Source organism: Paramormyrops kingsleyae, chromosome 5, assembly GCF_048594095.1.
Source record: "Paramormyrops kingsleyae isolate MSU_618 chromosome 5, PKINGS_0.4, whole genome shotgun sequence".
NCBI lineage: Eukaryota > Metazoa > Chordata > Actinopteri > Osteoglossiformes > Mormyridae > Paramormyrops > Paramormyrops kingsleyae.
In genome coordinates this window covers 17,687,914-17,710,397 of record NC_132801.1, presented here as the reverse complement: position 1 = coordinate 17,710,397, position 22,484 = coordinate 17,687,914, and the positions used below count along the sequence as shown (strand labels likewise).

At 39.1% G+C, this 22,484-nt stretch overlaps 1 protein-coding gene across 6 annotated transcripts in view; it reads left to right on the top strand.

The window, feature by feature from the left end:
* Nucleotides 1-788: 788 nt before the first annotated feature.
* dnah9 (dynein, axonemal, heavy chain 9) overlaps nt 789-22,484 on the top strand; it is a 121,360-nt gene continuing 99,664 nt past the window's right edge. For 4 of the 6 annotated variants that reach the window (XM_072712265.1, XM_072712264.1, XM_072712263.1 and 1 more), the window contains exons 1-29: nt 789-1,447; nt 1,889-2,085; nt 2,528-2,686; nt 3,245-3,375; nt 3,690-3,901; nt 4,422-4,655; nt 4,959-5,126; nt 5,256-5,372; nt 5,668-5,818; nt 5,936-6,050; nt 6,696-6,764; nt 9,174-9,300; nt 9,686-9,941; nt 10,817-11,058; nt 11,191-11,326; nt 11,407-11,603; nt 11,899-12,323; nt 12,683-12,905; nt 13,449-13,615; nt 14,056-14,926; nt 15,224-15,354; nt 15,631-15,757; nt 15,976-16,128; nt 16,447-16,572; nt 17,155-17,394; nt 17,838-17,998; nt 18,607-18,763; nt 20,577-20,681; nt 22,325-22,482. In XM_072712265.1, the coding sequence (XP_072568366.1) occupies nt 1,097-1,447; nt 1,889-2,085; nt 2,528-2,686; nt 3,245-3,375; nt 3,690-3,901; nt 4,422-4,655; nt 4,959-5,126; nt 5,256-5,372; nt 5,668-5,818; nt 5,936-6,050; nt 6,696-6,764; nt 9,174-9,300; nt 9,686-9,941; nt 10,817-11,058; nt 11,191-11,326; nt 11,407-11,603; nt 11,899-12,323; nt 12,683-12,905; nt 13,449-13,615; nt 14,056-14,926; nt 15,224-15,354; nt 15,631-15,757; nt 15,976-16,128; nt 16,447-16,572; nt 17,155-17,394; nt 17,838-17,998; nt 18,607-18,763; nt 20,577-20,681; nt 22,325-22,482 (5,906 nt within the window). In that variant the 5' untranslated portion in view covers nt 789-1,096. Of the gene's footprint in view, nt 1,448-1,888; nt 2,086-2,527; nt 2,687-3,244; nt 3,376-3,689; nt 3,902-4,421; nt 4,656-4,958; nt 5,127-5,255; nt 5,373-5,667; nt 5,819-5,935; nt 6,051-6,490; nt 6,516-6,695; nt 6,765-9,173; nt 9,301-9,685; nt 9,942-10,816; nt 11,059-11,190; nt 11,327-11,406; nt 11,654-11,898; nt 12,324-12,682; nt 12,906-13,448; nt 13,616-14,055; nt 14,927-15,223; nt 15,355-15,630; nt 15,758-15,975; nt 16,129-16,446; nt 16,573-17,154; nt 17,395-17,837; nt 17,999-18,606; nt 18,764-20,576; nt 20,682-22,324; nt 22,483-22,484 lie in introns of those variants that run through there. The other 2 variants (XM_072712266.1, XM_072712267.1) reach the window with 2 other exon arrangements.

Below are 22,484 nucleotides of genomic sequence, written 5' to 3'. Positions count from 1 at the left end.
TTTTGGTTATGAATGAATGAATGAATGAATGAAAGTTGCATTTATATAGCTCTTTTTAAGACAGCCAAAGCACTTTATAGAACCAACGGGGAGCCACTTCAACCACCACCACTGTGTAGCCCCCACCTGGATAATGCGACAGCAGCCATTCTGTAAAAACATGCTCTCCACACAGTAGCTAAGGTGATGAAGGGACAGGAGAGAATTCACTAATTAGATATAGGCGCTGATTAGGAGGCCAGATCTGATAGGGTCACAGTGGGCAATTTTAGTCGGGACACTGGGTTGCCACCCCTACTCTTATATATGACCCAAGCAACTGTCAATACACTGAAAAGTCTGCTGCTAAAAAAACAAGCCAGTTGTTCTGGAGAAATAGCCTACTGCTAAGCAGGAAGGCCAGACTTTATGTTCAGACGTTTCTGAGCCAAATGTGTAGTAACCGTGGTATAAGTAGGCACATGCACACTGATGCAAATACAAATTTAAACATACGGCCTATATTTAGACATTGTTTTATTAATTTGGCTTTATGTACCTCTTGGTATTCAGCTGCATTATGGGTAAAACCCGACTCATTTAGTGTTTGACGATTATTAAACCCGATCTTGCTTACCATCTATTTTTTTAATTTAACATAACTGTAAAATATAACTGCACTACAAGTGTAAAACATCAATAAATAGTTTTGGTGTGTAATCACAAAGGCATTGCAGTTTTACACTGAATACTATATTCTGTGGACAGTAAGATAATAAAGGCGAATAATTACTTTATGGTGCAATAACACTTGCGAAAACGTACAATTATTATAATCACTAGGGACGGCCAACATAATTCGTTTGCAAGACGTGCGGGTATGATTTGTTTCGAGGAAGTTGTACAACTTGTAAGTAATGAGTTACCAAGCGATGTCTCCACGCAAACACATGCGGAAATAAGAAGAGTGCGGCGCCGAGAGTTTTCTTTCCCTATAGCAACATCATGCTCATTAATGCAAACATTCAGTTACTATGGGAGCGTTAAACGGGGAACTTAAACCCAGGTCAGCGCGCGACGCTGCGACACTTGCGCGTGGGACAACGGGGAAAGTAAAATGGGGGACACGCCAGCGACTGATAAAAGATTAGAGTTCCTGGAGGAATATGTGATAAAGACCATGAAGCTAAAAGCAGAGCGATGGCAGAAATGCATCGCGGCAGAGGAGCATAAAAAAGTCATACAAGAGTTTTTGGATAGGCCTGATCAGATCACTCTTGTGCTGTCTTTGAATGCGGCGGGGCACTTGCTGCCGTCATCTGAATTTCTTGCGACTTCTAGGAACAAATCTGTATACTTTGTGAAGCGGGGCAAAGATGTCCTTAATGCCGATTCTATTAAAAGTAATTTATCATATGGAGATTTATCTCACTCCCCTTTGGACCAGTTTTCCGCACTTGTAGAAGAGGTAAGACTAAATCAATTTGTAGTATGCATTAATTGTAAGACCCTGTGTAACTAACAGTTAAATTGATGACTGTGCAAAATGTCTGTGAATTTCAGTGATTTGAGTGTGGAGTGTCATCCAATAGTACCAAGGTGTATAAATGTTAATTTTCAACAAAAGGAACCAGGCTTCTTTTGTCCAACATAAATTGATTCTGCGAGAATAGCTGTTAATGAATGAGTGGCTGGTTTCTTTGTCCACATAGCGCTGCTTAACATTAATTATTATAGCCCTTTAAGAGGATATGTGGTAACAAATGAGCAGCCTTAATAATGTATTACCAGTAAACAGCATATAATGACATCAGTTCACTTCATTCTAAGTATTGTAGTGCATTATTAATAAACTGTTTTATTTATTGAAAATGTGTTAAGGACCCACTTTATTTGTTATGCTACTTAGGTAGTGGTGCCAGTCCTGTCCAATAACCGGAACCATTTTGAGTGGCCTCATGTTGTGACTCAGGATGTGAAGAGGCATGTTCACACTCTCAAGACCAACGTGTTTGTGGTGGCGGGACAAGTCAGGGGCAAGACACTTCTCTCGCTACCTGCAGGTTCAGGAAGAGTGGAACGAGCAGCCCTGGAGTGGGAAGAGAGGTAAAAAGCATGCCATTATACTGAGCTTCTGAGGTGCAATTTTCTACCCTTTAGATCTGTGAGGTTACTGAGCAGAGCACCATGAGGTTGCATGGTCGCTCAGTGGGCAGCCTCCGGGATTAGTGGTCTGGATCCCGCCTCTGGGGTGTACGTGGGATTTGGTGTTCTCTCTTTGTTGTGTGGGCTTCCTTCCACAGTCCAAAGATACCATGGAATGTTTAAATTGCCTGTAGTGCATTGTTGTGTATGTGAATGTGCTCTATGATGGACTGACATCCTGTTAAGCGTATGCCAGGGCTTGTCCCCTAAGCTGCCTGGGATAGGCTGCCTGGGATAGGCTCCAAGCCCACCTTTGACCCTGACCTGCAGAAACAGATAGAAGATGGATAGAGTAGGGCACCACACTCTGAAATCTCAGTGTTTTTTATGGTTAATTGCACAGTGGGGACATTGTGGACACAAGCATCATCCATTCAATTGAGTCTGTGGTGATTGAATGGATTCATCAAATTCGTGGTGTCCTGAAGAAGGTCTCCTCAGAGTCACTCCTCGAAGACAAGGATCCAACCCCTCACGTGGAACTGCTCTTCTGGAGGAATCGGTCAGTGTAATAAAAGTCCTTGATATCTGGAATATTTCATCTAATGGCCCTTTCTTTTGTTTTTGCTGCCCTCTAAATCCATTCGTACGTTACTTTACTAATAAGTAAGGATTTATTTTCCCAAAAATTGTGAATATTCTTACTTTAAGCCCCCAAGTTGCTATTAAGTAATATATTACCAATTGTAATGTAACAAATCACGGTGTGAACAAATTTCCATTTAATGACACTCAGGTCGAACGGGCCTATTATGCCCCTGTGTGTAATCTCTTTTTTTTATTATTAAAAAAAAGCATATGGTTAGAATGTGGGAACGGTATGTGTCCCAGAGCTCTCATCATCAGAACTGTCTGTCACTTTAATTAGATTACTTTGCTGCAAAGATTAGCATAACGTCTTACCCTCAGTTCAAAAGGTTAGCACTCTTTTTACAGTAACTTGGAGACTTCTGTGGTATTCTGGTCATATTAGAAAAAAACAACAAACATCTTGTGTTTTTATTGATAGTGGATTCTGACTAGTTTTATTGATTTGCTGTTGTGTTTTTTTTTCTTTTAGATTTGCTGACCTAGAATGCATTTACGGCCAACTGAAGTCAACAAAAGTTACCAAAATGGCAGAATTGCTTGAGAGGATGGAGAGCAGCTACTTCCCTGCTTTTCAAAATATGCTGCAAGATGTTATATCAGGTGAGCTACTCTCAGTGCAAGGTTTTCAGGCGAGGCTGTCAATCTAGGTTATGAATGTTCAGAGTTTTACTGAAATAGATCAGATCATTTTTCTTCTTAAGGTGGTAACAGTTGGACCCCTTCAGTGGTTTAAGCTGCCACCCCGTTGTTCTTTGACCTAAACTGCTGAACTTACTGCTCTGCTATCTATATATCATAATTTAGCTTTTAATAAGTATTTAATGAGAATTTTTAGTGGCACTTTTTTTTTTATCAAAACGGCATCACCTGGAGATAAGCAGTAAAAGTCTAATCTAGTTTCTTTGTGTTTAAAGCTTTGGAAGAAGCCAGGGACATCAACATTCACCTGAAACCGCTTCAGCAGATCTTCCAGGATATGGAGAGCAGAGAGTTCAATGAGATGAAGTGTCAGATTGCACCTCTGATGCATACGGTCTGCTTACTGTGGGCGCATTCCAAATACTACAACGTCCCTGTCAGAATCATCGTTCTGCTGCAGGAGATCTGCAATCTCCTCATACAGCAGGTAAAGTATACACGCATCATACAGTTTGTCAGACCCTTGGCTGTCCAAGGATAGGTAAAGTCTTTTGTATTTTCAAATCGTATTTTCATACCTCTGCTGAAGAGCTGCATGATTAATATCGCAGCCATGGTCTTAACCTTTCTAAATTGGTCATTCTTTATAATTAAGAGGTAAGAAGGGTTTTGGTTTGGGCAATTTGAGCAGACCATGCCCTTAATTTATAGTTATTAATTCAGGAGCGTCCTCATTCACAGTATTTTTATTTACTTAGTTTTTAATTTATGCATGTTTTGCCACCCACAAAGAATGTGTTTTTTAACATTAAATGAAGCTTATTTCAGTGCCTGACACTGAGAGCTTGTTTTCATCAGGCAATGCCCTGTTTTGCTTTTAAGTGGGCTGTAAGTCAAATATCACTGTTTAATATTTACTGTAACTGAAAGTTTTTAGATTTGCATTTTACATTATTTTTATGTTCAATGCATTTTTTGGAATAATCAGTGTAAATAAAATTTGATAGGCTCAGGCCTATTTGAATCCCGAGGATTTGCTAAAAGGAGAGACAGAAGAGAGCCTGACCAAGGTGCGGGAGACCCTGGATGTCCTATATTACTTCCGGCAAAGCTATGATGAGAGACGGGCCAGTCTAAGACAATACCAGGAGAACAGCCAGCAGCAGAGGTCATGGGACTTCTCCCCCACCGTGGTCTTCACTAAAATGGATTGGTTCATGGGGAGGTTGCAGACTATCGAGGCAAGCCTAATAATCTGTAATGGGTATCATAATGGGTGTTTATGGATGTTTAATTGGTCAGCACAGATAATTATGCAATTTATCTCTGTATCGTTTCTTTCCTAAATGAATTTTATACTTGTTAACAGAGTTTTCAAGTCTGATGTTTTTAAATTTTTAACATTTATATTTTTGAAATTAATGCAGCTAATTTTTTTTTTTTTTAATTTAAAACAAAAGTTTTGGGTGCCATTTTAGTGACATTACTATTATGTAATCTATGCAGCACAACTATCCCTCTGATTATTCCATTTTACATTATAGGGTTTTCTGCTGATGGTCCTGGACCTGATGAAGCTGGAGAAGATTGAGTTTGGAGGGACACGTGGAAAGATGCTGAGTCAGCAGGTCCTTCACATGTTTGAGGAGTTCTTGGAGAAGTACAAAGTGTTCACGGAGAAGCCCTATGATTCTCTCAGTGCTGCTAACTTGGTATTTGCAGTGATTCATTCTTCTGTTTTGTACTTTGTATCTTTGTCTGCAATAAGAAAAACAAGAAATTGCATTTAAATTCCTGCTGCTATATTAACTCAGCAAGTGTCTGTTTTGTGGGCCTTGTAGGATTTTGAAGCAGATGTTCACGAATTTAGCAACAAAGTCGAAGACATGGATCGACGACTGAGTTCAGTATTTTGCCAGGCTTTTGATGACGCCTCAAGCTTGGAGCATGCCTTCAAGGTAAGCATAATGTTACCGCAGCAACAGATTGATCTCACGTACACAGACACACACGCTGGGTTTAGGTGCTGTTTTTTGATAGGGAACTGTAAAAGGATTGCTGTGAAAGCACGGTGTTAATCCTTTAATCTTCCTTATATATTACGCTGAAACCTCATACTAATAAAAGAGGCGTGTTGAGGTCTGTACATGTGTTATATACCTGATTTCGAATTTAACAGATCTTCAATCCAACAGACATAACACACAGTTCCCCAGGGCTGGTCAGATGCATTGCTGTGCATTTTCCTTATAGGTTATAGATATGTTTGGCAGCCTTCTTGTGCGACCCTTGATTAGCGCTGGCGTTCAAGATAGATACCCTCAACTAGTCAGGATGTTTGACTTAGAACTGGACAACTGTAAAGTGCTGTACAACAAGCATATACAAAGGGAAGAAGAGCTTGGTGAGAACATTTTAATATTATATAACTAAATAATAAATATAGTATAGTATAAATACTTGAGCTTTATGTTGTGTTTGTACATTTGCATTATTTGCATGTACAACTTTTCCTACTCAGGTTACACCCCGGTCCATAAGAATATGCCCGCTGTCACTGGGGGACTGAGGTGGACGCAGCAATTGCAGGAACGCATTCAGATATCTTATAGAAAGTTGAGGCAAATCGCACACCCGTAAGTTTGACCTCTTTATATTTCTTTTTTTTTTTCCAAAAGCTCTGATTTGAATACATATACAATTATGGAAAAAACATGAAGAGACCACTCTATATTTTATTAAAAATCTGCATTTTTAAATCTTGGTTTAATCGTGGTTCTGCTGGCAGAAGGCTACACTGAGCCGCAGGTTGATTCCAGGTTCAAAATTTCTAAGGCAGTACACAAGAATAAGGTGTAGCAGGACACACTGGGGTATGACCAGAAACTAGCCAGCTAAAGCGGCGGAAATGACCTTCTAATGCCAGAGATGACCATCAAGTGACCTTCAAAAGAAATCAGAAACATTAAGTACAGGTGTGAAGTGTACTGCTAGGACAGTTCATATCAGGCTTCTAGAAGCAGGAATGAAGTGCCATAAAGCAAGGAAGAAGCCCTTCATCAATGAGAAACAGGGAAGAACCAGGGTGCAGTTTGCAAAAGGTATATATCATTCACAGACACACACCCATGAACTGGGAAATTAGTGTAACAAAAAATTTGCAGTGGTCTCTTTATTGTATCTTATTTTTGTGTGTTTGACAGTGAGCTTACTGTACGTTTCAGTTTACTAAACTGTTCCTGGCAAGTTATAAATGTCTCACAATTACTCTCTTTAAACAGGTGCATTGAGTCTGCTGAAGGGAATATAACAGTCCAGAAATATGAAGAAATGGTGAGGCTACTTAATGGGTCAGTATTTTTACAGATTTTCTTTCCGTATAGCATTATGTTATTCTTGTATGGCTGAGGACAAAGAGAGATACTGTGGGATGCATTGTACTGTTATTTTTAAAGATAAAACAGAGCTATAATTGTTTGATTACAAGTTTCTCATGTTTTCTCAGAAGGAACATTTGAATGTTTTCCATCCTTAGTAGACACTTTTGTTCAAAGGAAATTATACTGCTTCCCATGTTAGGCAGAGGTAGCCTACTGTTAATATGATGGGGTATAAGATTGGTTTAAAGTAAACACACAAGCGGTGGAAAAAGTTTTAAGTCACAATGAAAAGAACAAACAAAAAAGTAGTATAGTTGTTAAAGGGGCAGTTCACCCCAAAACTGAAAAAAAGTTATGTTTTAGAAGGGCTTTAGTCCTATCTATTTATCTAGGTTGTACTTCTGGGAGTCTAGTTTTGGAGATATCAGCCGTAGTAGTGTTGGTCTTCTCTGGAATACAACAGGACTGAATGGCATTCTTTCTTTAGTGAATAAAGTGCCAAAATACATTTGAAAAATTACTGTAAATAGCAATGTCTCTTACCAGAAATCATGACCTGGTTGCTCAAGATAATCCACAGACGTTGTAGTGAGCAGGAACTATTTACTTCTACTGATCTCCACACACTAATTGTATCACTGCACAGAAGATATCACCTTGGTGCTCATGATCGTATCTTCTGCGCTGTGGTACGATTGGTGTGTGGAACATTATACTGTATTTGAGAAAAGACCGACATTTCTACGGCCGATAATTCCAAAGCTAGGCAGCTCCCAGCAGAACAATCTAGATGGATAAATAACACTTTGCAGTTTTGGGGTGAACTGCCCCTTTAAAGCAAGTACCATTATCAGTTAATAGTGCAGTGAGACTAGTAGAAGTTTTGATGGGGGACTGCCTGTCCAGTCTGTTCACCCACATAAAGCAAGTGGATTTGATGTTACTCCTCATTGACTCGTTTTCTGAGAGGACTGGCACAGAACGGCTGTTTATGTTCATGAGAACCAAACTGAGCCAAAAACATATTTGTCATCACTGACAGAGCTCCACTCATAATAACAAATCAGCACTAATAGTTATAATTATGCATGTACAACAAAAAATGATTATATAACCAAGAGAGGCTGACCCACTGGTCCATTGCTTTATGTTGTTTGCTGAATTCAGCCCCTGGGAAAGAGAGCTTGGGCTCCCCTGCCTTAGGTCAATGTCTGTGGTATTTCTGTTTCATTAAGTGATACACTGCCTTCTTGAACTGTTGCTCTTAGTCAATCAAACTGCCTGAAAGATAAATTTAAAATTAACAATATTTTCATAGGGCAATGTTCAATAAATACACAATGATAAAGGTTGGAAATGCACGGCACGCTTAAATGCACAAACTGTGAAGCGTCTGGTATTTTCATTTCACTGACATTGCTCAGTGTCTGTCCTCTGAGGGATGACCCTCAAAAACTAACAAGCTTCAAATCTTCGTAGTCAAAGCACCCTTCTTTCTGCCTTCTACTTCTGGAGCTTTTGTACATTTGTGTGAGTGAATGTGTGCGTGCAAGTGAGTGGTTCTGCCTCGCGAGGGGATTTCCAGACAAGATTTTCATTTTCTCTACTGGCTGGATAAATAAATAAACAAATGAAAAATAACAAGCAGGCTCACCACCAAATTTTTTAGTGTTGTGAATATGAGAACCCTTGTTAGAAGGAAGCATTCACTATCGAGTTATAACACTCTAGCTGGGCCAATTAGGGGCATCTGCAGTCATTACCTCTCAACAAAGAGGCGTTTGATGTATTACTATTATAGTGTCATTTGATTGCTACTGCCCTTGTTCTGATGCTATGGAGAAATAAAGCTAAATCCAGATGGGTTAGGGAATCCAATATAGACCTCTTTATATGAGTCCTTGTAATTAGGTTATTTACAGATTAATGTTGCAGTTCAGGGACTTGTCATACAGCTTTGCTGCTGTACCCAATAAGACGCAGACTGTACATTTCTCTTTCAATATCTTTTAGTGACTTTAGCAGGCTTGCTTGGAATGGTCTTGCATGTTATATTTGATACTTGTCGCTCTAGTAAATCATCTCTTTTTTTCCTCTTGTCCTTATTCTTTCTTAGTAGGATAAACATTATTGCAACAGACCAGATGGCTAAAACGCTTAAATATTTGTTTGTACAATAATTACTTTTGGCAGCAATTTATAAGCATCAAGGCTTATGTCATGATGTTGTAATATTAATTAATTATTCTCCTAGCGCTTTGCTTAAAGTACCAGTTGGTATTGTGGTTAGGCATGTCCAATAAAGACTTTTTGTTAAGAGTTTGTGATATAGTGTAGGTAAAATATGCTTATAGGTGTTTCTTTCTAATGTTGCCCCAGTTACTCTTGTACGTTGTATGACGTTTGGGCCGAAGCAGTGGGTGAGAAGTCTCAGTACAACCTTACTCAGCCTATAATTTCCAGAGATCCCAAAACAAGGCTCATCACTGTTAACTTCAACCCCCAGGTATGAGAAACCTCATTGAACTTCAACTGCCATTTTATTTTTTAGTGGATCTTTTGTAATTATAATGTATCAACAGCTGATGAAGTTACATTATTTTTGTTAATAAGTGGCAGGGCCATTTCAATTTGGCAACCCATCATATGTTTATAATTTATGTTACCCTGTAAAATATAAGAATTGCATTGGTGTAGGTCAGGGTTCCCCAGTTCCGGTCTTCCGGTCCAGTTTGCAGATTTCCCTGTACAAACACTCCTGCTAAACCTGGTAATTAGCTGATTAAAATGTGTCTGAGCAGGGAAATCTGCAGACTGTGCTGGATCCTGGCCCTCCAGGACTGAGATTGGGGAACTCTTAATTAAAAATTGTATTCTTTTGTGTCCCACAGTTAGTATCTGTATTGAGGGAGGTAAAATACTTGGAATCGAGACAGGCTGAGGCCATACCAGAAGCAGCAGCAGCGATCTACTCCAGCAAAGAAATTATGCAGCAGTACGTTGCCAATCTGGAGCTGACTGCTAGCTGGTACAACAAGGTGATTCAGACAGTACTGGAGGTGGAGTACCCACTGGTCCAGGGACAAATAAAAGAAATTGATGCTCGCTTAATAGAGGCTGAGGAGTCCATCAACTGGAGAAGTGAAGGTAGGCTGAGTTACTGTTCCTCTACTAATGTTTCCCACCATATGAAATGATGATTGTGAAAATGAATGAATGCAATAACACCAACGTGATGCATAATCTCGTGTTTAACAAGGGAGTTCAAAGAGCTTCTTTCTCTCTAAACTGTAAGCTGATATGAGAGCATTTGTTTTATGAAGAGCATGCATTGCTCTATGATAACTGTGAACAGGGACCACCACCCAAGAACTCTTAAGGTTGCTAGTCTTGGAAATATCAGAATACCAAGATCATGTTTAAGTTTTCTTCTTAAGTTTAAACCCTTCAGACCATTATAACAATACACCCAAAAGAGAAACATTTCTGCTCTTTGTTTAGGTAATCCAGAAATGTAAATGGTGAAATTATAGAGCAGAACAGATGGTTAGGAACACACTTGGACATCCTTCCTGTCAATGTAATTCCCCTTACGGGTTTAACTCTTGTGTTTTTTTGTAGTCATTTTTGGAGGGAAAGAAAGTACATTTATCAAAATTAGTTCAAAACTGACAAGCAGTTTGAACTAGGAGGCAAAGAAAAACTTTCCATTCATTCACCCTATTTATTGTACTGGAGCTTTAAATTGTTATTTTTCATATTTTTCATATAATTAATGCTGTGTAACTTATAGCTCATGTTTGTTTTAATTCACCCTTATTATTATACACTTATGTCTTAAATGGAAATCCTGGTCATTTTCTACTCATTAAATTATTCCTGTAAATACTTTGACAGTCTGTATGCTAAAATTTGCTGAATGCTAAAGGAAAAACCTTACTGCAATGTATTCATTATTTTTGTTTCATCCCAAGCTAATTACCTGTGTTTACTAAGGCGCTGCATTATGTTAACGTGAACAGGGATCTGGGAATACATTCAGGAAGTTCGGGAAGCTGTCCATGACCTTGAGAAATGCCTACAGAAGGTGAAAGACAATGTCGAGGAGATCCGGAATGTTATGAAGACCTGGGTGTCTCCCATCTTTGAGAGAAAGGAGGGAAAGAAAGACACCCTCATCAACCTTGATGACATATCGGACAGGCTTGAAAAACGTTACACCCAATTTCGAGACTCAGGAGACAGGATCCATTCCTTGTTAAAGGTACTGGCAGTATTGGCACTTCAATAAGAGATACTTGCGCAGCAAGGAAACTTGTGCTTTTTTCTTAAACAAGGATTGCATACATCCAAGTAGTGTTTCATTTGTTTAACTGTGTTGAATTTGCCATTACAGGAAAATCTAGCCCTCTTTAAAGCTCATCCTGCTTCTGAGACATGGAGGGCTTATGTTGATTATATTGATGAAATGGTCATTGATGGCTTCTATACCAGCATCGAGTGCTCTCTGAAGTTCCTTCTAGATAATACAGGTAAGAATGTTCTAAACCTTTTGTCTTTTTGATTTTGATGATGTGATTTGAAAAAGCAATCATTTTTACCCCCTATTCAGATTCCAGGGCTGGTCTGGCACCTCTTTTTGAAGTCCAGCTAGACCTTCATATTCCAGACATGGTTTTCTTTCCCTCCCTGGAGTTTGGTGCCAGTAATGGCTTTTTTGACTTGGTTGAAGGCGTCACTAATGATATCTACAGGATATCTTCACTGATCCCACGACTGGCTGAGCACAACAATGTTCCCCATTACCAGGTAGTGGGCAACTGCAAAGAAAAAATAATCAAATTACTGGCAACATTTTTGTAAGAAATCTGTTTGCGTCTCTTCACTGTCTCTGAGTGACAATTATCCAGGCCATATGACAATTTATGCAGAACTCTCATTGTCAATAGCCTTATCCATCTATGTATAGTAATTATGTATTAATGCTTATTAAGTAATTATGGACTTAAAAAATGATTGGTTTAGGCTTGATACTGATAAGTAGTTATGTATGATTGAATAATATTTTGTAGAAATGTTTTTGACATTTTTGGCTTTTTCACAGGCTGATATGGAGGATATGGCTGATCTGGCTGATATGAGGCAGCTTCTGATGGACAATGTGCGCCATGCGATGTCCAAGTGCTGCGAATACTGCAGCGCCTTTGACCAGTACGCTTACCTGTACGTTGACGACAGGAAGGAGTTCATGCGACAGTTTCTGCTGTATGGCCATGTGCTCACTAGCGAGGAAATAGAAGCTCATGCAGAAGACGGAGTTCCTGAGAGCCCCCCCTCGCTGAAACAGTTCAAGGAGCAAGTGGATTCTTACGAGAAGATCTATGATGAAGTCCAGCATCTCGAGCCCATTGTTGTGTTTGATAGCTGGATGAGAGTTGATGCCCGGCCCTTTAAAAGTGCCTTGCTGAACATTATTAAGAAGTGGAGTTTAATGTTTAAGCAGCACCTCATTGACCATGTGACAAACAGGTAAAGAATCAGGAGAGCTTCAGTGTTCAGATAATATTAGATTACATTTATTGTACTTCTCTGTCTTTCCAGTGACCCTGCAGAGGACAAGCGGGTATAAAAAAATAGATGGATGAATGTCTGGTGGCTTCTCTATGAAATGAAATCCTAGGCCATGGTGTTCAGGGAAAGTGCTAGATCTGAACTTCCCTTGGTGTGTGACTGGTGGTGTGTTAGTGTCCTAAAATGGCGCGATATACTGGAGTGTATTCTACTGTTTTCATGCTCCAATAGATTTTGGAGATAAATGAATACTAACTAATACTTACTAATAGTTACCGAAAATGGATAGCTTGATCACTGCTGTGCTTCACTTGTAGCCTTTCTGACTTGGAGAAGTTCATCAAAGTTGCTGAAAAACAGCTGAGCAGAAAAGTGGAGGAAGGGGACTATAGTGGTTTGGTGGAAGTGATGGGGCATTTGATGGCAGTGAGAGAGAGACAGAACAGCACAGATGAGATGTTTGAGCCTCTACAACACACCATAGAGCTTTTGAAGACGTATGAGCAAGAACTGCCAGAGGAGGTGTACAAACAATTAGAGGTACCATCTTTTTAAGAATCTCAAATTTTAATGTGTAATGTATGCATTCATTTATACATAAATTATTTATTAAGGGACAGGAGCTGTTACGATTCAAGTAGCTGATATGACAAAACATTAGTAAAAAATACATTCCCATTATATTATATTACATTCACGTTATATTATATTGCATTATATTGCATTATATTAGTATATGCTATAGTAGCAAATTAGCATTGCTTGTAGTAAGTAAATGTCAATATTTTGCATAGGGTTTTGCGTGTGTGAATTATGTTGAGTAGGGAACCCAAGATCTCTCCCTGAATGACATGGTATTATTTACAAAATAAATTACAAAAGTCAAAAGTGGAAGCATTAACAAATGGAATGTAAATGTCTGACATTTTTTGGCTGAATTGAATAAAAGCAATTAGTCAGTGACAGTATATCGTGTTACGTGTTTGTTTTGTCACTTACCAGTCACTTACCATGTAATTATTGCCACGTCAGAAGTGTGAATCGCTGAATGCCCCTTGAATGTGGTGGTCCACTCCTCTGCAGGAGCTGCCAGAAAAGTGGAACAATGTGAAGAAGCAGACTGTCACGATGAAGCAGCATGTTGCACCACTACAGGCTAATGAGGTGGCCAAACTGCGCAGGAGATGTGCGTCCTTTGATGTGGAGCAGCACTGTTTCCGAGAGAGCTTCCGCAAAGAAGGGCCTTTTAGGTAAAATGCTGGAGACATCCCTAACGAGACTGACATTTCAGACTTTAGTCTCTGGGTAAAGGGTCTGTTTTCGTGTTCGCCAGAAAGTTGTAGTTCTATCAATGCTTGATGGAAAAATAATAAAAACATTTTGTATAGATAGATCATTAATAACATGTAATTTCCTTGAAAAGAATATTACAAACTGCAAGGTTACACTAGAATGTAGTAATTTATCATACTTGACAAGCAGATGGACCCCCGTAATGATATGCTACTTGCTGTAACATTCTGTGCAAATTACGTTCAAATGATATACGAATGAATACCGGTGTTAATTTTTGGAGGTGTACATTTGTCACTGCTAGAATCAGGGGATATAAGTCTATGCTGGGCACTCCCAGTCACCTCAAGTCATGCTCTAACTTATAAACTGGCCTTCCATTTATTTTCTCTCTTAGGTTTGACAGTGAAAACCCATATCATATGCTAGACTTAGCTCACCAGCAAATTCAGGAGAAAGAATTCACCATGTCCTCAATTACAGAATCTGCCGTCCTCTTTGAGGTGAATGTCCCAGATTACCGGCAATTGAAGCAGTGCCGCAAAGAGGTGCTACTGCTGAAGGAACTCTGGGATATGATCACCGTTGTGAATTCTAGTATGAGCGACTGGAAGACCACAAAGTGGCACGAAATAAACGTGGAAGACATGGAACTGGAGTGCAAGCGCTTCTCTAAGAACATTCGGGCACTGGACAAGGAAGTTCGAGCGTGGGATGCCTTTTCAGGACTGGACAACGCAGTGAAGAATATCCTAACTTCACTGAGGGCAGTGGCGGAACTGCAGAACACCGCAATCCGGGAACGACACTGGCACCAGCTGATGCAGGCCACGGGGGTGCGCTTCACTATGGACCAGGACACCACCCTAGCGGATCTGCTGCAGCTCAACCTGCACCAATTTGAGGAGGAGGTTCGAGGCATCGTGGACAAGGCAGTGAAGGAGATGGGCATGGAGAAGGTCCTAACAGAGCTGAATACCACCTGGAGAGGCATGAAGTTCCAGTATGAGCCGCACCACCGTACCAATGTGCCCTTAATCAAATCTGATGAAGAACTGATTGAGATTCTTGAGGATAACCAGGTGCAGCTACAAAATCTCATGTCTTCTAAGTACATCGCCTTCTTCCTGGAGGAGGTTTCTGCCTGGCAGAAGAAGCTGTCCATTGCGGACTCTGTTATCACAATCTGGTTCGAAGTGCAGAGAACCTGGTCTCATCTGGAGAGCATTTTCATTGGCTCAGAAGATATACGTGCTCAGCTCCCAGAGGTTGGTTCAAGAAACGGAGATGTTGGATCCTTCAGCATAAGAGCGATATCCATCATTTCTGTGCTGGAAATTTATGTAAACTTCTTAATTTTCAAAACCTACTTAATTATACCTACTACTTTTCATACATTTTCTAGTCATGCACTATATTTCACTGTTTTACTTCATTTGCTTCATTTGAATCTTTGAATGAAATTGCTTGTACAACAGTTTTTATTAATGAAGTAAGATTTTAATCTGTCAGCATGGCTGTGTCATAGTTAATTGCGGTGTATTCCCACATGAAATTCTCCCAAGGATTCCAAACGCTTTGAAGGTATAGATGTGGATTTCAAAGAGCTCGCCTATGATGCTAACAACACCCCTAATGTGGTGGAAGCCAGCAACAAACCTGGCCTTTACACTAAATTGGAGGATCTTCAAAGCAGGTAGGTGGTATAATACGTTTCCATTGTGGTTTTAATTATTTTTCAGGGGAATGTATTTTTCAGTCTGTATATTTCTCAAGTACATTTTAGAAGCAATTTGTCATATCATTTCTGTATAATATGGAATCGTTTCTGTGAATTATTTTCGCGCCGCTATCTGAGAGAAAGAAATAGCAATAAACAAACGGCAAAAACTTATCTTAAAAGATAAAGTAAATATGAGAGTTTCAAATACCCCAGTGCAATGTAACAGTGTAATAATGCATTTGCCTTCAGACTGTCTTTGTGTGAGAAGGCCTTAGCAGAGTACTTGGACACCAAAAGGCTGGCCTTCCCCAGATTCTACTTTATATCCTCAGCTGATCTCTTGGATATTCTCTCCAATGGCACCAGTCCTTATCAGGTATGAAATGTAAAAACTGTCACTGTTCTGAATGAGGGCAACAATCATGAGGTCATTGTATATTCAGCAAGACTGAATATATCTACTCCAGTAAGCACAGCATGGCATTGACATACATACATATTTATTTTACGGTGCACAACACTGTCACCATGTAACATATTATTGTGTTGCCATGTGTCTTCAAAAATGTATGTGCATATGGATGTGATTTCCAGGTTCAGCGGCATCTCTCCAAGTTGTTCGATAACACAGCAAAGATGAAGTTTCAGCTGGACCAGGATGGCAATCCCTCTAAGACTGGCCTAGGAATGTACAGTAAAGAGGAAGAATATGTTGCCTTTAATAAGTCATGTGACTGCACTGGCCAGGTAGGGCATGACAGGTGCCTGACTGCTGGGGGCAGCTTAAAATGTTAGACATTTTTTGGTTTATCTGTTTTTAATATATTTTCACTATGTTATTGCTGCTGAGGTGGTAATTGTAACTGATTATAACAGATAATAGCAGATTACTGAGATGCTGAAGATTGTAGTATTTATTTCCTAATTTTTGTTCATGTTTATACACAGGTTGTGCCAGTACTGTCTGGATAATGTGCATCATGTTCTCGCATATAAATACATGAATAAGGCAGTATTTGTATATTGTAGGTTATGTGACTGAGATAAAACATGTTTCGGTTTAAGGTTGAGACCTGGCTAAATCGACTGCTGGACGCCATGAGGTCAACGGTGCGCCATGAAATGACCGAGGCTGTGGCGGCCTATGAGGACAAGCCCAGGGAGCAGTGGCTGTTCGATTATCCTGCTCAGGTGCTGTCTGAGTTTACTGGTGTTACTGGTGATCGAAAGTGTTGCTGTAGTATCACATGTATTCAGATTGTATTAAACACTCAGTCTTCCTGTGTTCAGCAGAAAATTGGAGACGTAATGTCTTTTTGAATATACATGGATATTATTTCTCCGATTTGTTCTGGGAGAGTACTGTACATTCAGTTTATAATTGACTGTATGGAGTTCCCTTCTCACAAGTTAGATGTACAAAAATGCAGTGTTTTATAGCTGGAACACTTTTAAATTTGGCAGGGGTCTGAATGAAATGCCATAAATTATCTGACATGATTTTATTGTGGATAGCAGACTGAAATTGGACTGTAGGATTCTATATCAGTTACCTAAATGGCTCAAATGTTGACATTTTAATCTAAATCATAATGGCCATTTTATCATTTTAATTACATTCAGGAATGAAATAAAATGAAAGTGGTGTGATTTATTTTCTTAGGTATGATTATGAATAATAAGGAAAGGACTGTGGAGAAAGTAATAGAACCCAGATCTGTTTCTGTTTCTTAGTGTATTCATTTGCCCTACGTGCTTTTGTTGAATGTGCAGGTGGCTTTAACATGCACCCAGATATGGTGGACAGCAGAGGTTGGCATTGCCTTCTCCCGTCTCGAAGAAGGTTACGAGAATGCCATGAAGGAATACTACAAGAAGCAAGTCAGCCAGCTGAATACTCTCATCACTATGCTGATTGGCCAGCTCTCAGCCGGAGATCGTCAGAAAGTTATGACCATCTGTACCATAGATGTACATGCCAGAGATGTGGTTGCGAAAATCATCTCTCAGAAGGTATAGGAAAAGCATCACACTGCATTGCTATATGCTAGATTTCTTTGCATATACATGAAAATATGACTCAACTGAGAATTCAGGGCATTCAAGCATACAGTATAATCCGAAATAGTGAGAGTTGTGAGAGCTTGCCAGAACTGGATTTTGAAGTTTTTGCTGATTGATTACAAAATCAACGCTTTTAATTTGCGTGTTTTTGCCTTGTGGTTAATGTCACAATTAAATCCTGAGGCATTTTGTTTATTTTCTGCACAAAACATCATCACAGTTGGGATCTTATGTGAATAACAAGGTCTTTTTTTCTGAATCGCATTTAGTAGAGACCAGGGAGCACTGGGCTCTCTGTGTATTTTCGACATGCCGTCCGTTTCCTTTGCAGCCTGTAAATGCTTTTGCTTGAGACAGTATAAATGCTTGCCTTGCGTTCTTCCTGCTCACAGGTGGAGAATTCCCAGGCATTTCTGTGGCTGTCTCAGCTGCGACATCGCTGGGATGATGACAGACAGCATTGCTTTGCCAATATCTGCGATGCGCAGTTCTTGTACTCTTATGAATACCTTGGCAACACACCACGTCTGGTTATCACCCCACTGACAGACAGGTAGAAGTGTTTTTTAATTACTAAGCATAGATTTATGACCCGTATTGGAAGTGGAGTGGACCGGTCCTGAAGCGATAAAGACATTTTATTTTCCATTTAAACCTACTTGAAGATGTAGATTAAGCATAGATGTAGAATTAGCTATAAATCATAGAAGTGCAAATCACGAAGTACATTTAGTTTACCCAAAAATAGATTATGATTCAGAAAGTAACCGTTGATTTGTCAGCCATGAGTTCATATACTGTCAAGCAACCTGTGTGTTTCAATGCTTCAAAAATCAGTTCCCATGTAATAAACAGTTCATTTGTTGTCATTATCTCTGTAGTTAGATTGGAGGCATTGCAGTTTTGGCTTCTGTCTCTGAATATGATCAGATGATTTGCTGTTATTGCTTGCTATTAGGATCATATTTATGTCTTTTCAAGCCAATTAAGTAAATTTTTTGAAGATTACTTTGTTTACATCATTTTCAGAGAATAATTAGCACAGCGTGGTCATGTAAAAATTAATATTTAGTTGAAACCTAATGTACGTATGTGACCATTTTTCCATCCCTTTCACTTGACGTGATGTATTTCTGTGTTCACGTGTGGCTGTGTTGATAGGTGCTATATCACCCTGACCCAGTCCCTGCACCTCACCATGAGTGGGGCTCCAGCTGGGCCAGCAGGCACAGGCAAGACTGAGACCACCAAGGATTTAGGCCGAGCCTTGGGAATTATGGTCTATGTCTTTAACTGCTCCGAACAGATGGACTACAAGGTATACTGTTGCATCGCTGTGAGATACTACAGAAATGTGGAGAGGATTGCTGAATTCTCTCAAATGTTCTCTGTTATATAATGTCTATGTTTAAATATTTTATGTTTATTTCTTTTAATTGCCCTACTTTGTACATAACTGCCATTTGCTTCTCTATGAGATTAATCAAGTTTATCTCTGTCAATATGGAAAGCAAAAGCTTTCACAAAACTGCCAATCTACATTTATATTGCAGATATTTAAGAATCCTATTTCGATGAAATTTTTTTTACTGGCTATACTGCGTGAAGCTAGGATACTCTGACATCTCTTAATTTGCATACTAAACCATTATGCAAATTAAGCAACACTGCTTAAATAAATGGCTTTCAGTTGAATGTAAAACTTGAGAGAAGCAACATTCTTTGAGAGAAAAATGGCCAGAATCACTCATTTTCATGCATATTGAAAGCACGACTGACGATTTATTGGTACCTATGATTAACACATTTAGTACAAGAGACATACATTTGGAAAACAATTTTAGGACACAAGTAAATTTGATGAAACAGTTTTTTCTTGCTGATGACAGTATTCAATGATTTCTTCAAAAATACAATTTGGTACGTCTTGCTCATGTCCTCGTGACATATTAGCCATAACATTCTTGTCAATGACTATGAGAGAAAGATTCAATTATGCCAACATGGATAAAGCTTTGACAATTCAGTATTTTCTATCTAAAATCATCTGTTAGTTCTTCTGAATTTTCTCAAGAGTGTAAGCCATAGCTACAGCTGTTTATGAAGCTGTGCAAAGCTCTGATATCTTTATGCATAAATGAGAAAGATTAGTTAGTTTGCCAAATTTTTAATACATATATATACAGTATAAATTTATCTCCCTAGTCATGGCTGAACTGACTTTCATTTTCCTATACATCATGTTTAAGACCTGCTTATTTACCCATTCCCCCAAAAATATGTTATGGTCAATAGAGACATAACTACAGTCTTTTGATATACAGTAGCTTAAATTGGGCTGCAGATTTTACAAATGTGAAATGCAGGCAGGGCTGGCTCTCATGTTTCAGGGCCCCTAGGCAAAGCTTTTTTTACTTGGGTGCCCCCCCCTCCCATCAAGAAAATTGATGATCATTTCACTTCCTCTGCAATGCAGGTCATTCGGACCCTAAGTGACTGCCTGCACTAGGTATAGCTAGAGCTGGTCCTGATTGTTGGTTACATTAAATATGCTGATTTATTCCAAGTCCAGTTTATATTTGTCAGTCATAATTATTGAATATAAACTATGATGCAATGTTTGAATTTAAGCATTTTGTGCCATAATGATTTAAATACATCTTTTCTGCCTGATATAAAAGGTGCCTTTGCAATTTGTGTACAAGGCTTAATTTTTTTTCCAGAGGATATCTTCCAGTTAAGTTAACAGTCACTTATGCACGCAGAGAAAGATGTATAATATGTGTTATTGCAGACACGGAGTGTATTTTTTTGTGTGGAGTTTGTAACTCCTCTCTGGCCACATGGGTCTCTACTGGTTACCCTGTTTTTTATCCTTTGGCCCAAAAACGTGCGGTTAGGCGAGTTAGTGTCTTTAAATTGTCCATAATGTGTACAAGTGTGTGCCCTGGCAAGCACTGACCCCTGGGATCGTCATTCCTGGAACGGGCCCTGTGCTCACCGTCGGCCTGCTCTGGATTCCTAGTCATGGAAAATTGATGGATAAATCTCAACTCAGTGTTGTTTACTGTGCTGCAGAGTAAGACTTATTATTGGCTTATTATTGTCATCTTTCCCCAACACTCTTTCAGTCCTGTGGGAATATTTACAAAGGCCTAGCACAAACTGGGGCCTGGGGGTGTTTTGACGAATTCAACCGAATCTCTGTGGAGGTGCTCTCCGTTGTTGCTGTACAGGTGAGCCTAAAGCTGCTGATGTAATTATGATTATGATTTAAAGAATTATTAAAAGTTATCAAAAAATATTTTGCTCCTTGAATTTGTCCTTTAGGCACATTCAGTTTACTTCTATCTCTCTTGTTAGAGCATATAAGCATAAATTCAACTAAAAACACTCCCAAAGAATAGGTATGAGAATAGGTAATGAAGGACTTGTGCTGTATACGTTTTTCTGTCTTAATATAGGAAATCTTGTTTGTAATAATGCTTGTTTAACACGAGTTTGCTATATAATCAATATGTAGCTAAGTAGAATAATTTCATTTATATTTGTGCAGTTTACATTTAGAAGCAGTGCCGGTGGATTTGCCACCCTGTCACACTTGCATGACAAACATCTTCATCCTTAAATTACTGGGCTTCATTGGTAATTGGGTGGGAAATGTATAGAAAAAAGCTCTTATTGAGCTTTAGGTTTATAACTAATGAAGGTAAAAGTATTGTTTCCTACTGTTGGCACATCAGAAATTATGAGAAGATCAAGAATGAGTGGCAGCATGTATAACGAAAAACAAAGACTGAAATTTAGATGTCAGGAAATGATATATAAACAAATGGTGTGGAAAGAACAGCGTTCCGTTTGAATAAGGCACCTCTAATGGCACTGCTACTTCAAATTAACTGCATGTATTATAAAAATGATTGAACTGTCCTTAGTCTTTCTTACATACCCACCCATGTTAAGCAAATGTTATTACATATATGATTCTTTTGAATTGGTGTAGAGTTATAGAAATGCCTCCGTCAGACAGAATAAGGTGTTGCGTATAGTATTTGCTCCTCTTTCCGAAATCTGCAGCGCTGCTGATGGAGTTTTCTCTGGGGTGGCCCTCGTCTTTGGGACTCCATTCCCTCTGATATCCGTAACTCCCCCTCTCTAGCAGGCTTCACATCTCGCCTTAAAGCCGCCCTGCTCTCCCAAGCTCTCTGGCTCCCTTCACTCTGCTGTCTTTACTTTGATCCCTCTGTGTCCCTCTCGCTCATCTTGCTTCATCCGTCTGCCACTTTTATCCCGCGTTACTGTATTGCTCGCCATCCTCTGCTTGTTGGGACTCTCGCTTTCTGTGTGAATTACTCCTTTGCCGTGTTCTTTGTTCTTCAATATTTTTTGCGTATTTGGATTTTGAAAAGCTCTGTATAAATTTGTTGTTGTTATTATTATTATTATTATTAGTAGTAGTAGTAGTAGTATTATAAAAATGATGATTAGGCTAACAACATTTTTGTAATTTTTTTTTTTTTTACCTGGAAAACATATTTTTTTAATTTTTAAACAGCATATGGTTATGTAATCTACGTATTTTGCATCAGTAAAAAAATCTTAAATAGTCAGAAAAGTACATATGTGGTGGCAGATGCTGTGGCGTTTTGCTTAATATTATGAATGTCAAATTTGTCATAAAACACTGCTATACAGCCAGCTTAAGGTTTTCGGCGGTAGTCCTTATTACTGTCCTATATTTAGAAAATGTGTTGAAGCTGACATTACAGCCTGTAAGGGTTCCAGATATTTTTAAACGCGATTTATGTCTATGGTGATATAACAGTGCTACAGCTGACAACAGCATTGTTTTAGCTGAGACTGAATTCACATTATTCAGGTTAAGAGCATTCAAGATGCTGTCAGAGATAAGAAGACACGGTTCAGCTTTATGGGAGAAGAGGTGAACCTGACTCCTTCTGTTGGTATCTTTATTACCATGAATCCTGGGTACGCCGGGAGGACCGAATTGCCAGAGAATCTCAAGGCACTCTTTCGGT